Raw genomic sequence first — 19560 nt, 5'->3', positions numbered from 1 at the left:
CAGCCGGCTGTTGTTAAGCTGATGTCTTAGCGCAAGGCATGGAGCAGCCGTAGACTGTGGGAGGTGGTCTGAGCCAACTCACCCTCCCGTGCAGGGGGAAGCCTCCTGTGCTGCGAGTCCTGCCCGGCCGCCTTCCACCCCGACTGCCTGAACATCGACATGCCCGACGGCAGCTGGTTCTGCAATGACTGCCGGGCCGGGAAGAAGCTGCATTTCCAGGACATCATCTGGGTGAAGCTCGGGAACTACAGGTGCGAGAAGTAGAGCCCCACGCTTGCCTGCCTCCTCGTTCACATGTGTTCTTTTCACTTTGCAGGACTGAAAGCACTGAATGATTGTCACTCTGTCTGAAGAGTCTGTGAATCCTCTTTTTAATATTTATAATAGATGGTGGCCGGCAGAAGTTTGCCATCCCAAAAATGTCCCCCCAAATATTCAGAAACTGAAGCACGAGATTGGAGAATTCCCTGTGTTTTTCTTTGGGTCTAAAGATTATTACTGGACGCATCAGGCGCGAGTGTTCCCGTACATGGAGGGGGACCGGGGCAGCCGCTACCAGGGGGTCAGAGGGATCGGAAGGGTCTTCAAAAACGGTACGGAGATTTCCAGATGCAGTGAAACCACACTCTGGGGTACCTTTTGCTAATCCTGATTTCTGCTATTGGAAAGTTTGATTTCTGTAGAAAATACTGGGCTAAGTGTTCTAGCTGTACTTTAAATTAGAAAAAACTAGGTTTGCAGACCCATCTGTTGAGGCACAGGGTAAAATATGCTGTTCGGTAACTTTTATTATAACATCTGTTTGTGATTAATTTCACTAAAGTGCATTGAGGCTACTGTTAAGTTAGTTTTAGTAATGATTTACAGAAATTTCTTATAGCTTGCCTTTGCGTAAGATGGAGATGTGGAGGAAACTTGGCTGCTGTCTAGACCAGGTGCCCCCCGAAGTGCCAGGTGTGGGCAGGTAGACAGGTGCCCGCTCTCTGATTCCACAGCCAAGGTGGGGGACAGAGAGGGACAAGAGCATGGTGTCGTTCAGGTGACAGATGGGATGGGAATGTGACCACTTGACTGGAGTGAGGGGGCAGGAGAGAGACTTGGGGTGTGTGCACAGTTAGCCCAGGGAAAGCAGGCTTGTCCTGGCTGATCGCACGTAGGAGTCTCGGTGGGCTGCCCTGGGCAGTGGGGCCATGTCCTCTCCTGTGGATCCTCACATACTGTGGGCACGCAGAGGTCTGCTGACAGAGGAGGCATTGGAAGAGTGTTAGTTGTTGCCATTAAACCAGAGAGATGTTGGATTGAGAGGCCACTCAGCATGGCCAGTGTTAGAGGCAGCTGGCGAGTGGTGAAGTCAGGGTCTCACCATCTCCTGACTTGGTGCTGGGGTCCTGCAGGTTGGGGTGGCCCCAGTGCACATGGTTGTCCTGTAGGCAGACCTTAGTGGTTAGTTTCCTCCGCTCTCCCTGAGCCTGGCGCTCACGCCTCAGAGCACGTGTGCTCCTTGAGAGGAGCAGAATTCCATTTTCACTTTCTGTCTTAGGACAGTGAGTTCCCAGGATCGATGCCCGTGTGGTGCATCGGGTCCCGGTGGAGGGTGGGGAGCCGTAGCAGTGTCCACGCGGAGAAGCCTGCCCTGGGGCCTGCCTTGTGGCCAGGTGGCGCACAGCAGAATCGCCCAGGGCTCTTGAGCCGGATGTGCTCTGAGCACCCTCCGCTCGACAGCACTTGCAGCTTTGGCAGTACCTGCCCTGTGCTGCCTGCAGTAGCCCGCAGTCCCGTGGACACTGGAGACTGTGCCGAGCAGGAAGGTGGAGGCCCGCGGTCAGCCGTCAAGATGCAGAGCTGGAAGGGCAGAGGGACGAATTTACTAAAACCTCTTAGTCACACTCACATCTCATTGACTTTTTAGCACTGCAGGAAGCTGAAGCTCGTTTTCGTGAAATCAAACTTCAGAGGGAAGCCAGAGAAACGCAGGAGAATGAGCGCAAGCCCCCGCCATACAAGCACATCAAGGTGACGTGCAAATGGTTCAGGTGTCGCTGAGGGGGCTGTGGGCGGTTCTCAGGCGTCCACTCAGCCCTCTGCCTGTGGCGGCTAAGAGGGTCACACGAGCAGGCGTCTGTGGCCCCGGCCCGGACAGCTGCCGGAGGAGCCATAGACAGAAAGCAGATGCTGTCGCTGCCGAGCGTGTGTCCTTCCACGGGAGCGTGACTGGGTGCAGGGCCGGGGAGGCGGGGGTCTCTGCATGTGCAGTTTCAGTTTTGCCTTTGCGTGAGGCTCAACCTGATCACCAGCGAGGGGCTGGAATAACAGTCCTGGCCAGGAACAGGAGGGACTGAGGGCCGGCCGACTGAGAGCATGCCGTCACCAGGGGCTAGGGACGAGCTCGGATGAGAGGTGGTTATTCCGGGCCAATGCTCAGCTGAGATGTGGCTCGGTCAGCTGGAGCCCCGGAGACAACATGACCTTCCCATCTCAGAGGGTGTGGACATCAAGGAAGGACGGTGGGGGTGCTCCTGAACATGGCTCGCCGTGTTGACTGCAGGGAGCCTGGGCGCTGGAAGAGATCAGGGGTGCTTCTCGCAGCTGCGGTGCTCGGCGAGCCAGTGCCACTGTATCCTGTTGCCCGGGGCCCGGTAGCATCTCAGCGCGTGTGTCAGCTGCCTGCTGGCTACTCAGGGGCTACAGTCCCTGTGTGTGGAAAGGAAGCATTCTCCGTAGTGAGCTGGGCTTAGTATTTTCTCTGGCGAATTAGTAGAAACAGAGTTACTAGGTCAAAGAGCTCGGGACTCCTAGATACTTTTTTTAAAAATTAATTAATTAGAGAGAGAGCAAGAACACACGTGCATGTGTGGGGGGCGGGGGAAGGGGAGACGGAGAAGGAGTATCTCATGCAGAGCCTGACACGGGGCTTGATCCCACAGTCCCCAAGACCGGGACCTGAGACAAAATCAAGAGTCGGGTGCTCAAGCGACCGAGCCACCCAGGCGCCCCGTGGGACTTTTAGATTCTGAGGGCGTGTTTTCAGCTTGCCGTTGGGTGTTGTACCGTCTGTCACCCCACAGCAGGGCAAAGGGTCTTCTATCACATTTCCCCTTGAATGGTTAGTTTCTGCTTTAGTTCCTCTTCACTTCTCTTGGTCGCTTTTTTGTTGGGTTGCTCTTGTTCCGTCATTACAAACTGCGATTTCACGAGGGCACAGACTGTGTACTTGTGCTCACCGCCACCCCCTGGTCCCCTGCCTGTGGGTCCTCGGGTCTGGGGTGACGGAAGGCCAGGCACCCTACATGTGCTCAGCGCTTGCTTGCGCTCCTGCCTTGCAGCAGCCTGGCTGGAGAAGTGTCTGCTCTCTTTTGTAGATGAGGAACGTGGACTAGTGGGGGTGGCATGAGGGCTGCGCTCCCAGGTCAGAGGTGGGCCCCCCGCCATCCCATCTCAGACCTTCGGGAGGGTGGGCAGGTGGGGACGGGGCATCAGATGCTTGTTCCGTTTGACATATCAGCTCATAAGATGCCAATTTTCTCCCCTGCAGGTGAATAAGCCGTATGGGAAAGTCCAGATCTATACAGCTGATATTTCTGAAATCCCGAAGTGCAACTGTAAGCCCACAGATGAGAATCCCTGCGGCTCCGACTCGGAGTGCTTGAACAGGATGCTGATGTTCGAGTGCCACCCGCAGGTGTGTCCTGCAGGCGAGTACTGCCAGAATCAGTGTTTCACCAAGCGCCAGTACCCCGAGACCAAGATCATCAAGACAGATGGCAAAGGATGGGGCCTGGTCGCCAAGCGGGACATTAGAAAGGTGTGTGTCGCGCCCCTTTCCCTTGCTTTTAAGAAATTAGCGTTCATTTGGTGGCTTAAACTTGGATTTGCTTATTGTGCTTTTGCACTCATGAAAGGTATTTTTTTTTTTTTTAATGATTTTTTATTATGTTAGTCACCATACAGTACATCCCCGGTTATGAAAGGTATTTTTTAAAAAAGTTTTTGAGTCATTATAACTGAATATTGTAAAATGTTACATGAAAGCTGCCTTTCAAAGTAAAACCCATAAATCCCCTTACAGCATGCCTCCAGTTGGCATTTTAGTGGTTGCTTTAGGATATGAAAGACTGTGAAGGAGCCCTTCGCTGGATAAGTGGACAGGACACTCCAGGGGGCTCGAATGGGTGGGAGGAGGCCATGCTGTCTGGGGCAGTGCAGGGCCAGGTCGTCAGTCAGTGCCAGAGGCCACATACAGTCTGCCTGCCTCTGTCCTCGGGCTGGGTGACCAGGTGCGTCCATTAGGTAGAGGACAACTGGAACTGCTTGTTGTGCCTCCGTCTAGCCAAGCCAGGCCATGCCCTGGGGGCAGTGTCCTCAGACCCAAGGTCTGGTCTCGGTGTGATCCTGGGCAAAAAAGGTTGCTTTGGAGCATGCAAAACCCCTGCAGTCTTGTTCCACCGCCTGCCTTGGTGGCTGGTTCTTCGGGCCTCTTGTATGGACTCTGCTGGGGGAGAGGAGGAGCTGCTGCAGGAAGTTTTATGGAAGCTCTGGGTCCCACTGTCGTGTTCCCAGAGCAGTGTACTGCAGGAAGCAAGAGTCAGGGTGTTGCTGCTTTGGGAAGGATACTTTCTTGACAGCCTGTCTAAAATAGGTAGTCATTTGAGTTGACTTGGACTAACTGGGACTTTGGAAGACCCCGCCCCCGATGGCGTGACAGCGTGTGTGGCGCCCCACTCTGGTTGCTTTGGGTGTGGGCTCTTACACTCTGGAACTGAGAGTTGGCTCTTCTGGTTTCCAGGGAGAATTTGTGAACGAGTATGTGGGCGAGCTGATTGACGAGGAGGAGTGCATGGCAAGAATCAAACACGCGCACGAGAACGACATCACCCACTTCTACATGCTCACCATAGACAAGGTAGTGCTCACTGGGCCTTCACAGCTAGGTCTGTAGCACGCTGAGCACGGTTCCCGGAGCCGTTGCCTGGAACGGCGGACCTTGTCTTGTGTGACGATAGCGTTCTGTCCATGTGTCGCTTTTCTCAAATGTGTGTACATTTTCTCCTGAAGTGTATGGTGTCTTCGGGCAGCTGCCTGAGAGCCAGAGCGGACTGTCTGTGTGAGAGCATCCTGGGAGCCTCATGTATCCCACTGGGGCGTGAAGAGTGTACTGAACAGTCAGACTACGGGTCAGTGAAAAGAGGAGAAAAGCACAGATTAGGAGAGTTACACATGTTTTCAGTTACACGGCAGGGTTTCCTGGGTGTTCATTGCTTGTCTGAAGTCCAGATGTACAAAAACAGTGTGGAACATAGGTCTGCTAGAGGGAGGCTGGGTGAGATGGCTTGTTTACGAGTGGGGGTGAGTGAGAGAAAACACAGGCTGGTCCTTTGCTGATTGGTGGCTGGTACCTGACGGGGACAGTCCCTTTCCAGGGTAGCCACTCAGTGGGCTGGTCTAACCCCAGGGGCAGCCTCCTTGGTGCCTGAATGTTGCTTGAGAGGAAAGGCGGACACAAAGCATGTTTCTGCTGCTTCTTGCCGTTAATGTCATAATCTAGCAGGAAGATGTGTCTATTTTTAAAAATGCTTGAAAACAAGATAGAAATGACCACATGCCAAATGATTTGAATAAGTCATGGAAGAGAGAGAGAGAGACGATGTGATGAGGTCTCGAGAACAGCCTGCTGTGCAGATTAGGATGGTCCCAGAGACCTTTCAGGGTTGTCCCCAGGGAGGCCGTGGCCCCAGGAGCACTGGGCTTTTGGTCACTGGCTGCAACTTGACCAGTCGTGGGACCTAGACCCACAACGAGGAGACTAAGGAGACACCATGGCCGGTGTGTGCTTCCTGCCGAGACCCTAAATCTTGGGGCTAGTGTGCTGGACAGGACATCGTGGGGACAGGGAAACCCTGCTGTGGCTACGTTTCTGCTTCTGATGTTACGTTTCTCAGGTGCTGACGGTGAATGCCTGGACAGGGTTGCTCCTTGTGAGAAGAAAGTGGTGCTGCGTTTCGGGTTCAAGTGTCTTTGGTTGGTAACTCGTAGAGGGAAGGAGGAGTGTGAGTGCCCACGTATGTCTGTGTGAGCACACACGCATCTGTGTAATAGATGACACAGCAAACGTGGGAAAATGTCAGTAGGCGGTGTGTCTAAGTGAAGGGTGTACTGGTGGTCATGGTGGTCGTATTCCATTTTTTTTTCCTGTAAGTTTGAAATTTCTTAAAAGAATTGGTTAGAAAGGTGAGGGTCCTGGACTAGAGAGGAGGCTGCTTTTCCTCCCTTGGGCCTGTCAGAAGCACAGCACCTCTGTCCACGCAGGCTTCTGTAGGGGGCAGGTCTGGCAGACCCCACATGCTGGCAAACAGGAACTCCATAGTACAAAACGAGCAGAAAACCAAGAATAACCAGCCGTTGATGAGGGAGGACTGTCTGTCCAACCCCCTTGAAACTCTCACAACACCTGTGTAGGATGGCAGGTAAGGGGCAGAGAGCTCTGCCACTCCAGAGCGAGATCCATGGAGGCAAGGGTCTGCACGCGCAGCTTCCTGGGGGCCACGGGACATGGAGCAGGTGGTGCTCGAGTTTGAACCCTTGTGTGGGGACCACTGCCAGAGCCTGCGCAGAGGCCTGCTGTGCGGCTGGAGCTGAGGTGCCTGTGTGGACCCCACAGACGGCTGTAGTCCCAGGGAAGGGACTGCTAAACTTGGCCCAGGGGGTGGCCAACGTATGCTTCCCTCTGCCATCCCCCGCCCTTTGGGAGTAGCGAGGGAGGTCATTTTATGAGAAACCCTTAGGCTTGTGTCTTACCATGTTTTGGAGTCTAAATTTAAACTACTTGTGTATTGTAAGAAATTCCAAGTTGACCATTTAACACACAAATTTGTCTCTGAAATGATAATTCACACCGAGGGCACCTGACTGAAGCAAAGACAGAAGCCCATGACACACGAGGGACACTTAATTCATACATCGTTTCCTTGCTATAAAAACGACACAGACAAGCCCTGTGTATGCGTTTATAGAGCATAACGGAGGAAGATCTCCCTAAGCAGACCTTCAGAAAGTCTTAGTTTTTGGTGAGAACCAAAAGTAGTAGGGCTTCTGTCTGAGAGGAAATACGAAGGAAGTGTTAGAAGTGGTAGAAGTCACGGAAGGAGACGTGGGCATCATGAGAGAAGAGCAGGACGCAGGCGTGAACGGCTCAAGCACGTAGCCGTGGAAATGGGCCCGAAGGCGGCCGGGGAGGTGCTAGGCAGCCGCAGGGGAGGTGGCTGGAGAGGAAGCCGGCTCCTGAGAGGCTGTGGACTGAGTTCAGGAGGGTGAAGACTGTGTCAGAGCGGCCAGGAGATGTGGCACGTAGGAGTGTTCAGTGGGTGCTCCAGAAGCAGAGACTGGGGAACGGGGGGAAAGTCGTATGAAAAAAGGATTTTCTGGAATCTGATGAAACTGACCAAGTTTTGAACAGAATGAATAAAAATAAATCTATACCTAGATACGTTTTTTTAAAAAAACCCAAACTTGTAGGGTAGCAAAGACGGTAAAGATTGAAAGCCCCAGAGAGGAGAAGAGCACGTTCCAGCCATCCCGGGGCCCCTGGGTGGCTCAGTCGGTTGAGCAGCCAACTCTTGATTTTGGCCCAAGTCATGATCTCAGGGTCGTGAGATCGAGCCCAGTGTTGTGCTCCGCGCTGGGCATGGAGCCTGCTTGAGATTCTCTCCCTCTCCCTCTGTCCCTCTCCCTGCTCGCACATGCACACGCACTCTCTCTCAAAAAAAAAAAAAAATAGAATAAACTAAAACGCGTTGTCCCCAAGTGTGACAGCAGCCAGAAGGCGCTTCACAGTATCAGGGGCAGTGACCCTTGACCCTCAGTCAAGCGCCGCCAGAGCAGCACCTCAGAGCTGGGAGCAGACGGTCAGCTTGCCAAAGGCCGTACTTCGGGAAGAAGAACGCTGAACTTAATAACCTTGGACTTTGGCGAGTAAGTGTACGTGTTAAAAGTACACAGGAAGTTACTAAATGAGTACAGACGGAAAGTGTGACTTCCGTGTCATTGACGAGTGGAAAAGTAGACCGTGGGGTGGAGGGAGGGAGAAAGGAAAGAGATCATTAGCACGGATGAGACACAGAAACACTTGCACGGCACTGGTCATCATAGATGTAAGTAGCTTGATTTGTAAGAGTAAGATTTAGAGCGGCTGAACTGTAGGAGGCGATCTGACGCTCCGTGACTCGTCTAATAAAAATGAGCCAGAGGGGCTGGCTGGCTCAGTTGGAAGGAGATCTTAATCTCTGGGTTGGGAGTTCAAGGCCCACGTTGAGGGGGCATCTGGGTGGCTCAGTTGGTTGAACATTCCGTTCTTGGTTTTGGCTTCAGGTCGTGATTTCAGGGTCATGAGATGGAGCCCCATGTCGGGGTTCGCGCTCAGCCAGGAGTCTGCTAGAGATTCTCTCCTTCTCCCTCTGCCCCTCCGACTTGTCCACTCAAGCTCTCTAAAATAAATAAAGTATTTAAAGTGAAATAAAAATAAAAGAACCAGAAAGGTTCTAAGAGTACTAGGAAAGAAAAAACTTGGCCAGCGCTAGCCCGGAGAAGGCTGCTCTTGGTACGCTAACGTCAGACAAGGGTGACTTGGGAGACAGCGTCGTGGAGCCGCTGCAGCGGGCCACTGCATGGTGACGAAGGAGAGCTCCCTGGGCCTCACACGCGGCGGCGGGGGAGGGGGCCTCCTGACTGGGCGCGGCTGCGGGGGTGCAAGAGGCCCAGGGAGGCAGCGAGGGGGGGGGCAGGCTCAGTATGCATCTGATAGCTTGGAGAGATCTTAAAAGCCGTTCAATGAAAAAAAATGAGATAGGAGATCCACAGTGCAGCAACATTAATCTATAAAAATTAAAATAAAAAAATCTACACATCGGACTCTGGCACGAGAGGCTGGCTGCTCACTTCCAAAGCAACAACAACAAACGGTACATACAAAGTACGTCTCGAGCGAAACTGAGGACAGGCAGACCCATTGACCTGAAGGTGCCCCTGTGCGCGGAGCCTGCTGCCGGCAGGACTGAGTTTCGGAAGAGGACAGTGGAGGCAGGAGGTGTGGGGGGCTCCTGGGAGGCGTGGGTGACAGGTCTCAGAAAGGACCATCTTCCAAGAGTGAGATGGAGAACGGATCCGTGGCTGCGGCAGCGACGGGGACCCCCGTCAGGCTGGCAGCAGAGAACGGGTACCTGAGACGGGAGACCAGGCAGCCCACCCTCCCCAAGTCCAGCTGCTACCCGTTGCGGACCCCCAGCGCGCTCAGAGAAGGGTGACGAAGGGAGCAGCAGAACCACTGGGACAGTGTCAACAGAAAGCAGATGAAAGCTCTACCCAGCATTGAGCATGGATTCTAAAGTGTGAGGAGCTGGAGGTGGCCAGACAGCAGGCAGAGCTGAGCTGGGAACTCGGAGGGCTCAGCATGGGACAGGAGGAGACGTGCCGGGCCAAGCGTCAGCCACAAGGAGCACATGGCAGAGCGGGAAGTTCAGCCGCAGACGCAGGGCAGGCACGAGGACCGAAGAGACAGGACAGAGACAGACAAGGAGAGACACACACAGCACAGCGAGCAGGCCGAGGACAGTCCCTCCATGGCCCCAGCCCGGAGACAAGCCTGCGCCCCCGCTGACGTTATGGAAATCTCAAGGGAAATGAAAGAAAGGGACCCTGTATTTCAGGGAAATCATCCAGAATGGCCAACACAGTAAATATCGTATTAAAATTACTGGACATGACAATCCTTTGACAGCCAGACCTAAACATTGAATTGTTTATCGGGGAAGAGAACGAGGCTGGCTTGAGGCCGCAGCACCGAGGATTAGCACCAGCACGGTTTTCCGAACAGAGGGAACCAAAGATTCTGTAGTGGGCTGAGCGGTTCCTAGGGTACACGGCTACAGGGTACGAGGCTTGAGCGTGAGACAACCAGGAGCCAGCCCTCCGGAGGATGAGGTCCAGGCGGCCGGCCGAGGTCTGGTGAAGCTCCAGCCGAAGGAAGGGGTGGGGACAAGGAGCAGAGCATGCTTGGAGTGTCGTTCCTGACAGGAGCAAAGATATGACACGGAAGGACGGCCAAGGTCACCTCTGATGGCCGAGGGTCTGAGCTGATGACTCACGTGATGGTGGTTGAAGCTTATCCAAGAGCAAAGGTGGGCGAGCAGTAGGCGACAGCACCGAAGCCGGGACGAAGGGAGGAGGGGGCGGCTCTGTTCCTGTTGGCCACAGTGGTGGCCCTGTGGGCGCCACGGGAACGGGGTAGGTGAAGGGTGTTGTGCACAGATATAAATGCTAGGGTGTTTATAAAGGGCAGCCAGGAGGAGGAAAAACACAAAGTTCTCAACATAAGAAGAAAGTTAAAATGCAAACCCCATTACTTCGTAGCGAGAGGCTTAAAACCCACGTAAACAAGCAGAACAGACTGACAGGTTAGAACCGTGCCCAGCGCATCGTTCCATAAAGCAAAGCTTGGTTCTCTGCTCTTTGTAAGGCACGAGGAGACTCTGAAAAGTCGAACGTCAAACCGAGGGCAGAGCCGCCGGGTGAGGTCTGAGGACTGGTTCTCGTCCGAGGAGGGGAGCACGCCAGCCCGCCGCGTCCTGGGACTCAAGGGAAGGCCTCTGAGCGCGTCCCAGACGCCGGGCCGCAGCTCTCCTGCAGCAGCAGTGCGTGCGGGGGCGGAGACCGGGGAAGCTGGCCTGCTGTGTGTCTGTCTCCTGAGCAGAGGGAGAGGGCCTGGGACAGACGGACAAGCTCTGCCTCAGAGGAGCACAGTTACTGAGGGGGGAGTTGAAGTCGAAGCAGAACTTCTGAAATGAGCCAACGGCGGAGCTCGTAAGTCACTTTTTACAAACCCACGGGCGGTGGCCTGTACTTTTCAGAGACGCCCCCGCCCCTGTCCCCGCAGCGAGATCACCCGCGCGACCATGCCGGGGCCTAGGGGGTGCCCGCCGTCACCCGAGCCGCGCCCAGCGGGTCAGCCCAGGCCTGACGGGAGGAAGACGCACCCACGGGCAGTTGCTTAGCGAGCGCCGAGGATCCGAGAGAATGTAGACCTCCTGACGACAATGACGAGACAGAAAAGAAGGCCTTTCCTCCTGTTTGATGAAGGCCCGAGCAAGGCTCAGGAGGGAGACGAGACGCTTGCCGCCGCTGCTCCTGGGGGCGGCGCGGGGAGGCCCCGCGCACGGTGTCTGCCCCCCCAACCTGCACACCCACAAATACTGAGAATGCACATATTCACAGTTTTAAAGTCCACGTTGACCGGCCATTCCAGGGTCCACGCAGAGGGCTACATCTGCAAGACTAAAGGAGGGCGTATCTTAGCGAGGTGCTGCCCGGCACACTCGCGGTGGCGCTCCCCGTCCCAGTGGCAGGCGGCAGGGCAGTGGGCGAAGGACATCCCCCTCCCTCCACTCACGAAAGTAGATAGCCCAGACGCAGTCAGGAGCTGGGAATGTAGGGGTATCTTTTGTAACCTAGGGGTAGGGAGGGCTGGGCCAGGCTAGGCAGAAGCCCTGAGTGCATGAAGCAAAAGATTAATAAAAGAGCTGTATAAAACTGGGGAAGTTCTCAGAGAAGGTTCTATGAAGTTAAAAATCATAGCTAAATAAGATAAAAATCATAGCTAGCTAAAAACCTAGCAGAAAGACTCTGACACATGGTTACCAAGGGTCTAGTAGCCGGAGTACATACGCACAGAGAACAGAGTGGGGACGTGCCCACGGGAGTCTGTGGGGCCTGTCGCTCTGTGGAAGGCGTTGGGGACCAGGGCTGTCCCGCTGCTGGCAGGCATCTTGGGTGCGTTCTGGAGAGTGTCTGAGGGAAAGCCAGCACGGGTGCGTGAGAGTGCAGATGGCGGCGGCGTCCAGGGGGTTACACACGCAGCGGCTAGCAGGGCCCTGACGCGGTGGGAGAGAGTGTGCCGCAGAGCACGTCCGTTCTGGTGCCGTTCCTCTACTCACGGGAACCCCGGCGTGGGTGTAGCTGGGGTGGGAAGTGTCAAAGCCAGCCTGTCCTGGGCAGGGGGACCCAGCACAGTGCTCCTGGGACCCCAGGAGAGACATCCCACAGGTGTGTGTGTGTGTGTTTACACGTTTGTGTGCCCTGTTCAGACACAACTTTGCACCAACTCAGGACTGTCATACTTCGTGTGCCTAATTTTAAGTGCCCTCCTGCCCGCTGGGACATTTCTTACCTCGACTGCTCCGTGCAGTGTGGGGACCCCTTGTGCAGTCCAGCCAGTGACCTTTGGGCTCCACTCTCACCGTTGCTGGTGATGAGCACACCCTCGTGTTCACGGGCACGGGCCACCTGGCGGGTTTGGCACCAGCGCAGGACCACAGTGGGCCTGTACGTCTTCGCCGTTGTTGGCTTGCTTTCTTAAAACTGTCCCTGCCGGCCTGGGGCCGGCCCCTGTGTCTTGGCCGATGGTCCTGTCTCAGCGTGAGGTCAGATTACGTTGTCATCGGAGTTTGCACTTCCTCAACTGTTTAGGGATGTGGACACCTTCCCAGATGCGCATCTGTCTGGATTTGATCTTTGGGCATTGCTTGTTCACGTCCTTTGTCCATTTGGAACTGGGCTCCTCTTGTTCTTGTCTGTGAATGTGAGTTTCCATCGGCCATCGGTGTTGACCTTCGGTGTTGACGGGTGGGGTTGGGGAGCGCCAGCTGGCTGCCCCATCCTCACCAACACTCACTGGGGCTTGGTCCTCTCCATGTGGTCCTGACTTGCCCCCCCCGTGAGTGAGAGAAACAGGACTGGTTTGGGGGTGTCCTGTCCGAGTGGACACGGGAGACCACAGTTTCCAGCACGACATTGTTGTCCAGCGTGTGTTAAATAAAGACTCGATGGCTAAGTGCTGCCCGTGTATTCCGATGCTGCTTGAAACTTGAGTTGTACCTTACAGGACCGTATAATTGATGCTGGCCCCAAAGGAAACTATTCCCGATTTATGAACCACAGCTGCCAGCCCAACTGTGAGACCCTCAAGTGGACGGTGAATGGTGACACTCGCGTGGGCCTGTTTGCAGTGTGTGACATTCCTGCAGGTACGACACCTCCAGGGGCGCTGCATGGGCCCGCGGGGCTGCGCGGCAGGCACGGATCACCAGATGCTGGGCAAGGCCAGCCTGGAGCAGCCCTGGGGCGGGGGTGGGGGGGTGGGGGGCGGGGTGATGAGGGGTGGGGGGCGGTGCTCCGCAGGTGGTTTTACTCTGAGTGTCTGTCTTACAAAGCTAACGTGGAAAGCTGTGAGGGAGTGGGAGTGTGTTCTGTGGACCCGGCAGAGGCTCTCGCCTTGACAAAGGTCAGTATTTCCAGGGCGGTGTGTCTCTTGTCACCTAGGGACAGAGCTGACCTTCAACTACAACCTCGATTGTTTGGGCAACGAGAAAACAGTCTGTCGGTGTGGGGCCTCCAACTGCAGCGGGTTCCTCGGGGACAGACCGAAGGTAAAGGCGCGGCTCCCATCGTCCCCAGCTGACATCAGTATTTTGGATGTCTACGAGCATGACCCTTTTAGTGAAAAGTAGCTTCTTCAGAGTTGACTTGCAGCTGTGACAGGGCGAGGGTGGGCGAGGGTGGCCACGGGCGCAGGGAGGCAAAGGTCCTACCTGGAGAGGGTGCTAGGGCTGCCCTCGCTAGGCTTGGGCGTGAACAACAGAACTTCTCAAGGCCAGAAACCTGAAACCAGGGTGTAGTCAGGGTTGCACTGCCTCCCAGCGCTCTCCCAGCTCCTGGTGGTTTCCGGCAGCCCTTGGCGTTCCTCACCCTCTGCGTGATCTTCACGGGGCCTGCTCCCCTCGTCTTCTAAAGACCCCAGTCATATGGGATTAAGGGCCCCTACCCCACTGTGACCTCATCCTAACTTACAAGTAAGGTCCCATTCCGAGATTCTGGGAAGGTCACGGATTTGGTACACAATTACCTGCCTCCTTGTGCCCCGTAACTCCTGGGCCCTAAAACACTGGTGACCACAGGTATCTGGCTCCGAGTTGGAGTGTCCATGTTGGTGTCTGCTGCTTCAACTGGAGAAGGCTTTCTTCTCATTCATAATAAAATACGTACTAGAAAGAACCAAGGATGCACCCCATCGGGGCAGGAGCCACTCTGTGGCCCCAGCATCCCATCAGCAGACCTGGGAGGCCGCTATGAGGTGCCAGTATGGGAGACTTTTGGCAAAGCTGGTTTTACTCTCTGTCCTTTTGGTGTGAGAGTGTCTCCAAAGGCCTCTGAAGCCTCCACACCCCCACTCTGGCTCTTCGTAGTCTATTATTGCTTCCGTCCATGTGATTCTTTTAGGTGAACTGCACTTTTTTCTTCCTTCTAGACCTCAACATCCCTTTCTTCAGAGGAAAAGGGCAAAAAGACGAAGAAAAGAACCAGGAGGCGGAGAACCAGAGGTGAAGGGAAGAAGGAGTCCGAGGACGAGTGTTTCCGCTGTGGGGACGGCGGCCAGCTGGTGCTCTGTGACCGCAAGTCCTGCACCAAGGCCTACCACTTATCGTGCCTAGGCCTGGGCAAGCGGCCCTTCGGTGGGTGAGCGGGCCCCCTGGCAGCCTTTGGGGTCCTTGGCGACGGCTCTCCTCTCTTGGTCACAGATTCACTGGTGACTCAGGTGGTGAGGCCCAGCCTGGGGAGGTCTGCGCACAGTCAGTGTCTGTAGCGTGGATGGTCGTGGAGCCTCTGAGGCTCCCCAGAGCGGGGGCCACGCCAGAACTGGTGGCGCAGGAAGAGGGGACGGTCCCGGGAGCCAGCCTGGCACAAGCAGGGCCAGGAGGGGACAAGCAATGGGGTCTACCTTGCACTTTCAACCTCGTTCCGGAGAGATTACAGGCACCAGTGTGAAAATATTCACTGGGGTCTCAGGAGAAAAACAGGCCCTTAGCCGGAGAAACTGAAAAGGTATAAAAGGAAAAGTCCAACATGTTTGAGCGTAAAAGAAAAATAATTATGACAAAGCATGATTTCATAGGCAAATGGGAGAGGAAGCTATTTGCAGGAGCTGTGACAGTGACCCCTGCACGCTAACGCCAGAAAGCCTGCGGGTCCAGGCCACAGTGGGGTCACAGAAGAGAAGTCAGCGTGTCAGCTGGCCGCGCGGAGCGCAGGGTGGCGGCCTGGGACTCGGGGGTGCGGGCGCCCTCCGCCAGGCCTCCCCGCCAGGCCTTGGAGCGCCCGTCTTCACTCGTCTTTACACGGTCACAGCTCGGTAGGAAGCACTGTCTTGTCTGCATTTGTGTCTGTCTCCCTAGACAGGTTTGAAAACGGTTTTCATCCCTGAAAATGTTAGAAGTGGTTATAGTTCTGTCACTTCTGCTAATCTGTCGTGTTTCATTGCAGGGAAGTGGGAATGTCCTTGGCATCATTGTGACGTGTGCGGCAAACCTTCCACTTTGTTTTGCCACTTTTGCCCCAATTCGTTTTGCAAGGAACACCAAGACGGGACAGCCTTCAGCTCCACCCAGGACGGGCGGTCATATTGCTACGAGCACGACTTGGGGGCAGAGTCGGCTCGAAGCGCCAAGACTGAGAAACCCTTCCCGGAACCCACCAAGTCCAAGGGGAAAAGGAAGAAAAGGAGGTGCTGGCGGAGGGTCATGGAAGGCAAATAGCGCCAGGCAGCGGCTTGGCCAGATCCAGGGGTACAGGGCCACGGGGGACTGGCCCGGAGGACCCAGCTCGAAGCCGCTACAGCAGCCGTGTAGGCCTCCTGGGGGGGGAGCGCCTGCCCACCACTGAGCCGTCCTCAGCAGCGCCCGCTGCGTCTGCACTGACGACCCATCTGAGCCGCGAGGTTCAGAAGGTTCCCGGACAAACAAGCCTTACTACACAGCATTACAGCTACACTTGAATTTCTGAGAATGTCAAGGTCCCCTCCCACTCTATTTTTGTAGGTTAAAGTTATAATTGAAAATTAATTGGCATATGAAATGTTTTTATCTCACCCGAAATGTAGAGAGTAGTATTTTTCTAAAGGATCGCTATTATCTCTTTAATCTTAACGATGTTACTCGGCCTGCTTACCCGTCTTCACCACTCAGGAGAGACCAGGGTGGGGCCTGGGCAAGGACTCGGACCCTGGATTCCCTGGAAACCATGATTTTGGTCATTATTTTGCTCTTATGAAACAGCTGTATGATTTTGTTTTTTTGTACTAATGTGAAATTTTCCCTCAGAATGCTTCTTTTCCATCCTAGCGAGAAGCCGGCCCCCGGAGCGGCAGTAGTGATAGCGTTGTTGTCAGATGCCCCCGTAGTTAGTGTTGTCCCGGATCTGGACTGGGTGGCGCCACCACGTCGGCCGCCCACGTGCGGGGTCCGCGCAGCCCGGCCTCTCCCGACCAGGCGGGTCTGGCGCGTCGCACCTGGGCCTGGCTCCTGAACACCCTAGGTTCTTACCAACGTTTGGGGGAAGACTTTGTATATTTTTTTTGTTTGGCTTTTCTTTACCAGTTTCTGGCTTTTATTCTCAATATATTTTTGCTAAACTTGTTTCACAAATTACCACCGACTGAAATGTGTATTTACTGATGCGGCCCCGAGCTGTCCCAGCGAAAGAAGCAGAACTCGGTAGGGGTGTGGCCCTGTGGCGAGTTTGTGTAAAGTGATGAGTTCATGAAAATGGCTTTGTAGGAGCTGTGTTCTGCCCTGTGGTGACAGTCCGGGAGCAGGGCAAGTGCTCCCCACCCTGGGGACACAGAGCACGTGGGAGACGTACATTCCCGAAAAAATGTTCTTTCAGAGTCTGAGGAGAGACGCACAGTTTAGAACCATTCCACCTAGTTAACTGCCGTTGAGTCACGCTCATGGGTCTGTTTGTGGAAAACGTGCTCAGCCGGGACAGACCGCGGGGAAGCGGGAGCCGGGGCGCCGGGCCTGCGCCGCCTGCGCACCGGGCCTGCACCGCCTGCGCACCAGGGGGGCGGGCGTCTGCCGAGCTTCCCCGGGAGATGGCCACTAACTTTCACTTATTAGAAGGCCCAGCCCCACAAAGTGAGAAGCTGCTGGGAATCCGAAGGTGTCTTCTCTTCTGAAGTTCCTCCTGACCGTGGGGAGTCCGGAGCACCCCGAGGGCGGGGGTCCTGCCAGGCACCCGCGTGCCCTTCACGGGGCCTGCAGTCTCCGTGCTTGCGATGGGAGGGAAGGGAATACTCAGCAGCAGATGCTTTTATCTGGCTCTTTCTTCTTAAGATAACCTAAGGAGGACATGTATCCTGCAGAGACGTATACACAGCCCTTCTTGAAAACTGCTCCTGAGGTCTCCTGCTCCTTCCTTTCATCGTTTCTGCCTCGCACAGCTGCAGGATGTCCTTGGACCCAGACCCGTGTCCACTGCTTCTCCGTGGCTCTGTGACACGAGCTCTTGGGGGCGGTGGTCTCTGCCGGGCTCTGCCCACGGGGAAGAATCTGCTCCCAGTGTGAGGTTCCCTGGCGTCTGCAGGTCCACACACTCAGCACTGAGACCAGAGTTTACCGACTGTGGCCGTCCCTTTGGCGCCTCTCCTACCGCCATCCTGGAGAAAGGAGCCATACACGGCGACCCAGGAGACTCGGGAGCTTGGTGATCATTTGACTCCTGCATGTGGCTCAGGTGACCTCTGGAAATGCACTTGCTTTGGTAAGACACGGGGACTGTGAGGGGGTTTTCAGTTTAGAACTCTAATTTCTCTCAAATCGTCCTAAGAAAATACTGGATTGATGTCTAGATTCATGCTCCTTACTCCCAGAACAACTTCGAAGGTTGTTCTGGCGACGGGCCCGGCAGCACTCCTACACCTGCGTGCTCTGGGCCAGGGCCCGAGGCCATGGGGGGGCCCTGCAGTTGCGCGGGGCTCCGCTCTTCAGAGCCCGGGGCTTGGGGTGCGGGCCGTGTGCCTTGCTTGTCCTTTCCCGCCAGCAAAGGGACTTCTGCAGAAGGCAGACCATCAGACTGGGCTTGCAGTGCACTTTGGGGAGCAGATTAACTTATTTTTGTATTTGACGTGGTAAAATCTTGTGATTTTTGAGTCACTTTGATATTTTCAAATTCTTCCATGATCTTTCTAAAGGAAATACTGGAAAAATTATTTCAAATATGGTTATCCTCTTTCCAAAAACTGTTGAACTAATGAGCAAATAACACTAACTTTGAAAGTCTCTAGAAAACTGGTTTATGACTCTGAGTACAACAAGGCTGCGGCACGGCGGCTGAGCACCGAGGGCTTTCCTGCCGGGGCCGACGCGCTTTGCTTAGTCTGAGGGAGAGCTTGTTTGGGGGATTCAGTCTTTCTGAACGTCAGCTTTAGTCCTTTGTCATGAACACGAAGCAGAAACAAAACGAAAATTGCCCCACCGTCTCTGGATTCCTCAGCATCAGGAAAGGCCGGCACCCCGGTCGCGGCGGGTGAGGTCGTGCCTGCCAGCACCGGTCTCCAGGTGTGGGGCCTGGGGACGTGTCCACCCTGGCACTCGTGACATGCGACCACTATGGGGAATCGGGTGTGGCGCCCACGGCAAGCGGGGAGACTCCGTTTGCCCCGTCCCGCAAGGAACCGTGTGCGACACCCCACCTCCTGGGCCTCCCACACGCTCAGGTCCGCACTTCTGACGCCTCTCAAGTTCTGATCCCGACATACAAACCACAGGGTGTGTAGTGCCCACCTTCCAGAACTACCGTATTTCCAGGAATTAAAGATAAGCCCGTTTTGATGAAAATTAACACAAACGACGATCCTCCGAGCAGCATAGTGTTGGGTGCTAGTCACTAGAGTGAATTGCTGTCACCGGTGTCGTGGTGTCCGCCGTACCCTGTTGAGATGTGAAATGCCCTGTCAGAAATTAAATATGAACTGAAATGTGCCTGTCGGTGTCGGAGCCTCATACAGAATGAGGTCAGGCTCCTTTTAGGAACACTCGGTGCTCTCACCGGTCTGGATAGACTTAAAAACTTGAAATTCCTTCTGGGGGTAACAGACTGAACTGTAGAGTGAGAACTGCCAGTCAGGGGAAAATAGCATTTAAAGTGGGACGTTGTGTTTGGAAAACTGTATATGAGTATTTTTGTATTAAAATTTTTTTAAAGGCTTTTTTTCTTAAACTTAATTTATATGGGATTGCATTTTGAAGTTTGGGGCTTTTTCCCCACTTTTGCAGTTTCTTTGGCACCTGGCACAGCCCCGACAGGACACCCCTCCCTGCCCCCCTGCATCCTCCGACTGCTGTCCCGCTCTCGACTTGCCAGGGAGAGGCTGACGGGGCCTCGGGAGGTACAGCCAAAAGAAGACACAGTAAGCAGGGCTCCCCTTTTTGGGGTAAATAATTTGATTACCAGAAATCCCCATTAAAGGTGAAAAGGTCAGGAGAGGAGCTGCCGACTCTTCTCAGGTGGCACTAGGTTCAGCTCCAGGTCCTAGGTCTTCTCTGATAAAGAGCCTCTGGCCGTGGCTGTGTCAGGAAAGGGTGACCGTCCTGCTGCCCCCACCAGCCCCCACCCCGAGAGGGGCTGTGGCCCTAGAGCAGAGAGGACAGGCTGGCCCGAAACACAGCTCCGGGGCTTTCTTTA

General features: G+C 54.8%; 1 protein-coding gene and 1 non-coding gene across 2 annotated transcripts in view; both read left to right on the top strand.

Annotated features, from left to right (window-relative positions):
- The window catches only part of NSD2 (nuclear receptor binding SET domain protein 2), a 58562-nt gene extending 42039 nt beyond the window's left edge, over positions 1–16523 (top strand). Inside the window, 9 exon segments of the mRNA XM_040624891.1 lie at positions 95–251; positions 388–593; positions 1910–2013; positions 3533–3802; positions 4784–4900; positions 12926–13067; positions 13363–13469; positions 14348–14552; positions 15361–16523. Coding sequence (XP_040480825.1) covers positions 95–251; positions 388–593; positions 1910–2013; positions 3533–3802; positions 4784–4900; positions 12926–13067; positions 13363–13469; positions 14348–14552; positions 15361–15632 — 1580 coding nt within the window. The 3' untranslated portion in view covers positions 15633–16523.
- On the top strand, positions 12708–12834 carry LOC121101575. The gene has a single exon (XR_005833567.1).
- Positions 16524–19560: the final 3037 nt, after the last annotated feature.

Source organism: Ursus maritimus, unplaced genomic scaffold, assembly GCF_017311325.1.
Source record: "Ursus maritimus isolate PB19 unplaced genomic scaffold, ASM1731132v1 scaffold_8, whole genome shotgun sequence".
NCBI lineage: Eukaryota > Metazoa > Chordata > Mammalia > Carnivora > Ursidae > Ursus > Ursus maritimus.
This window is presented reverse-complemented; position numbering and strand designations above follow the sequence as displayed.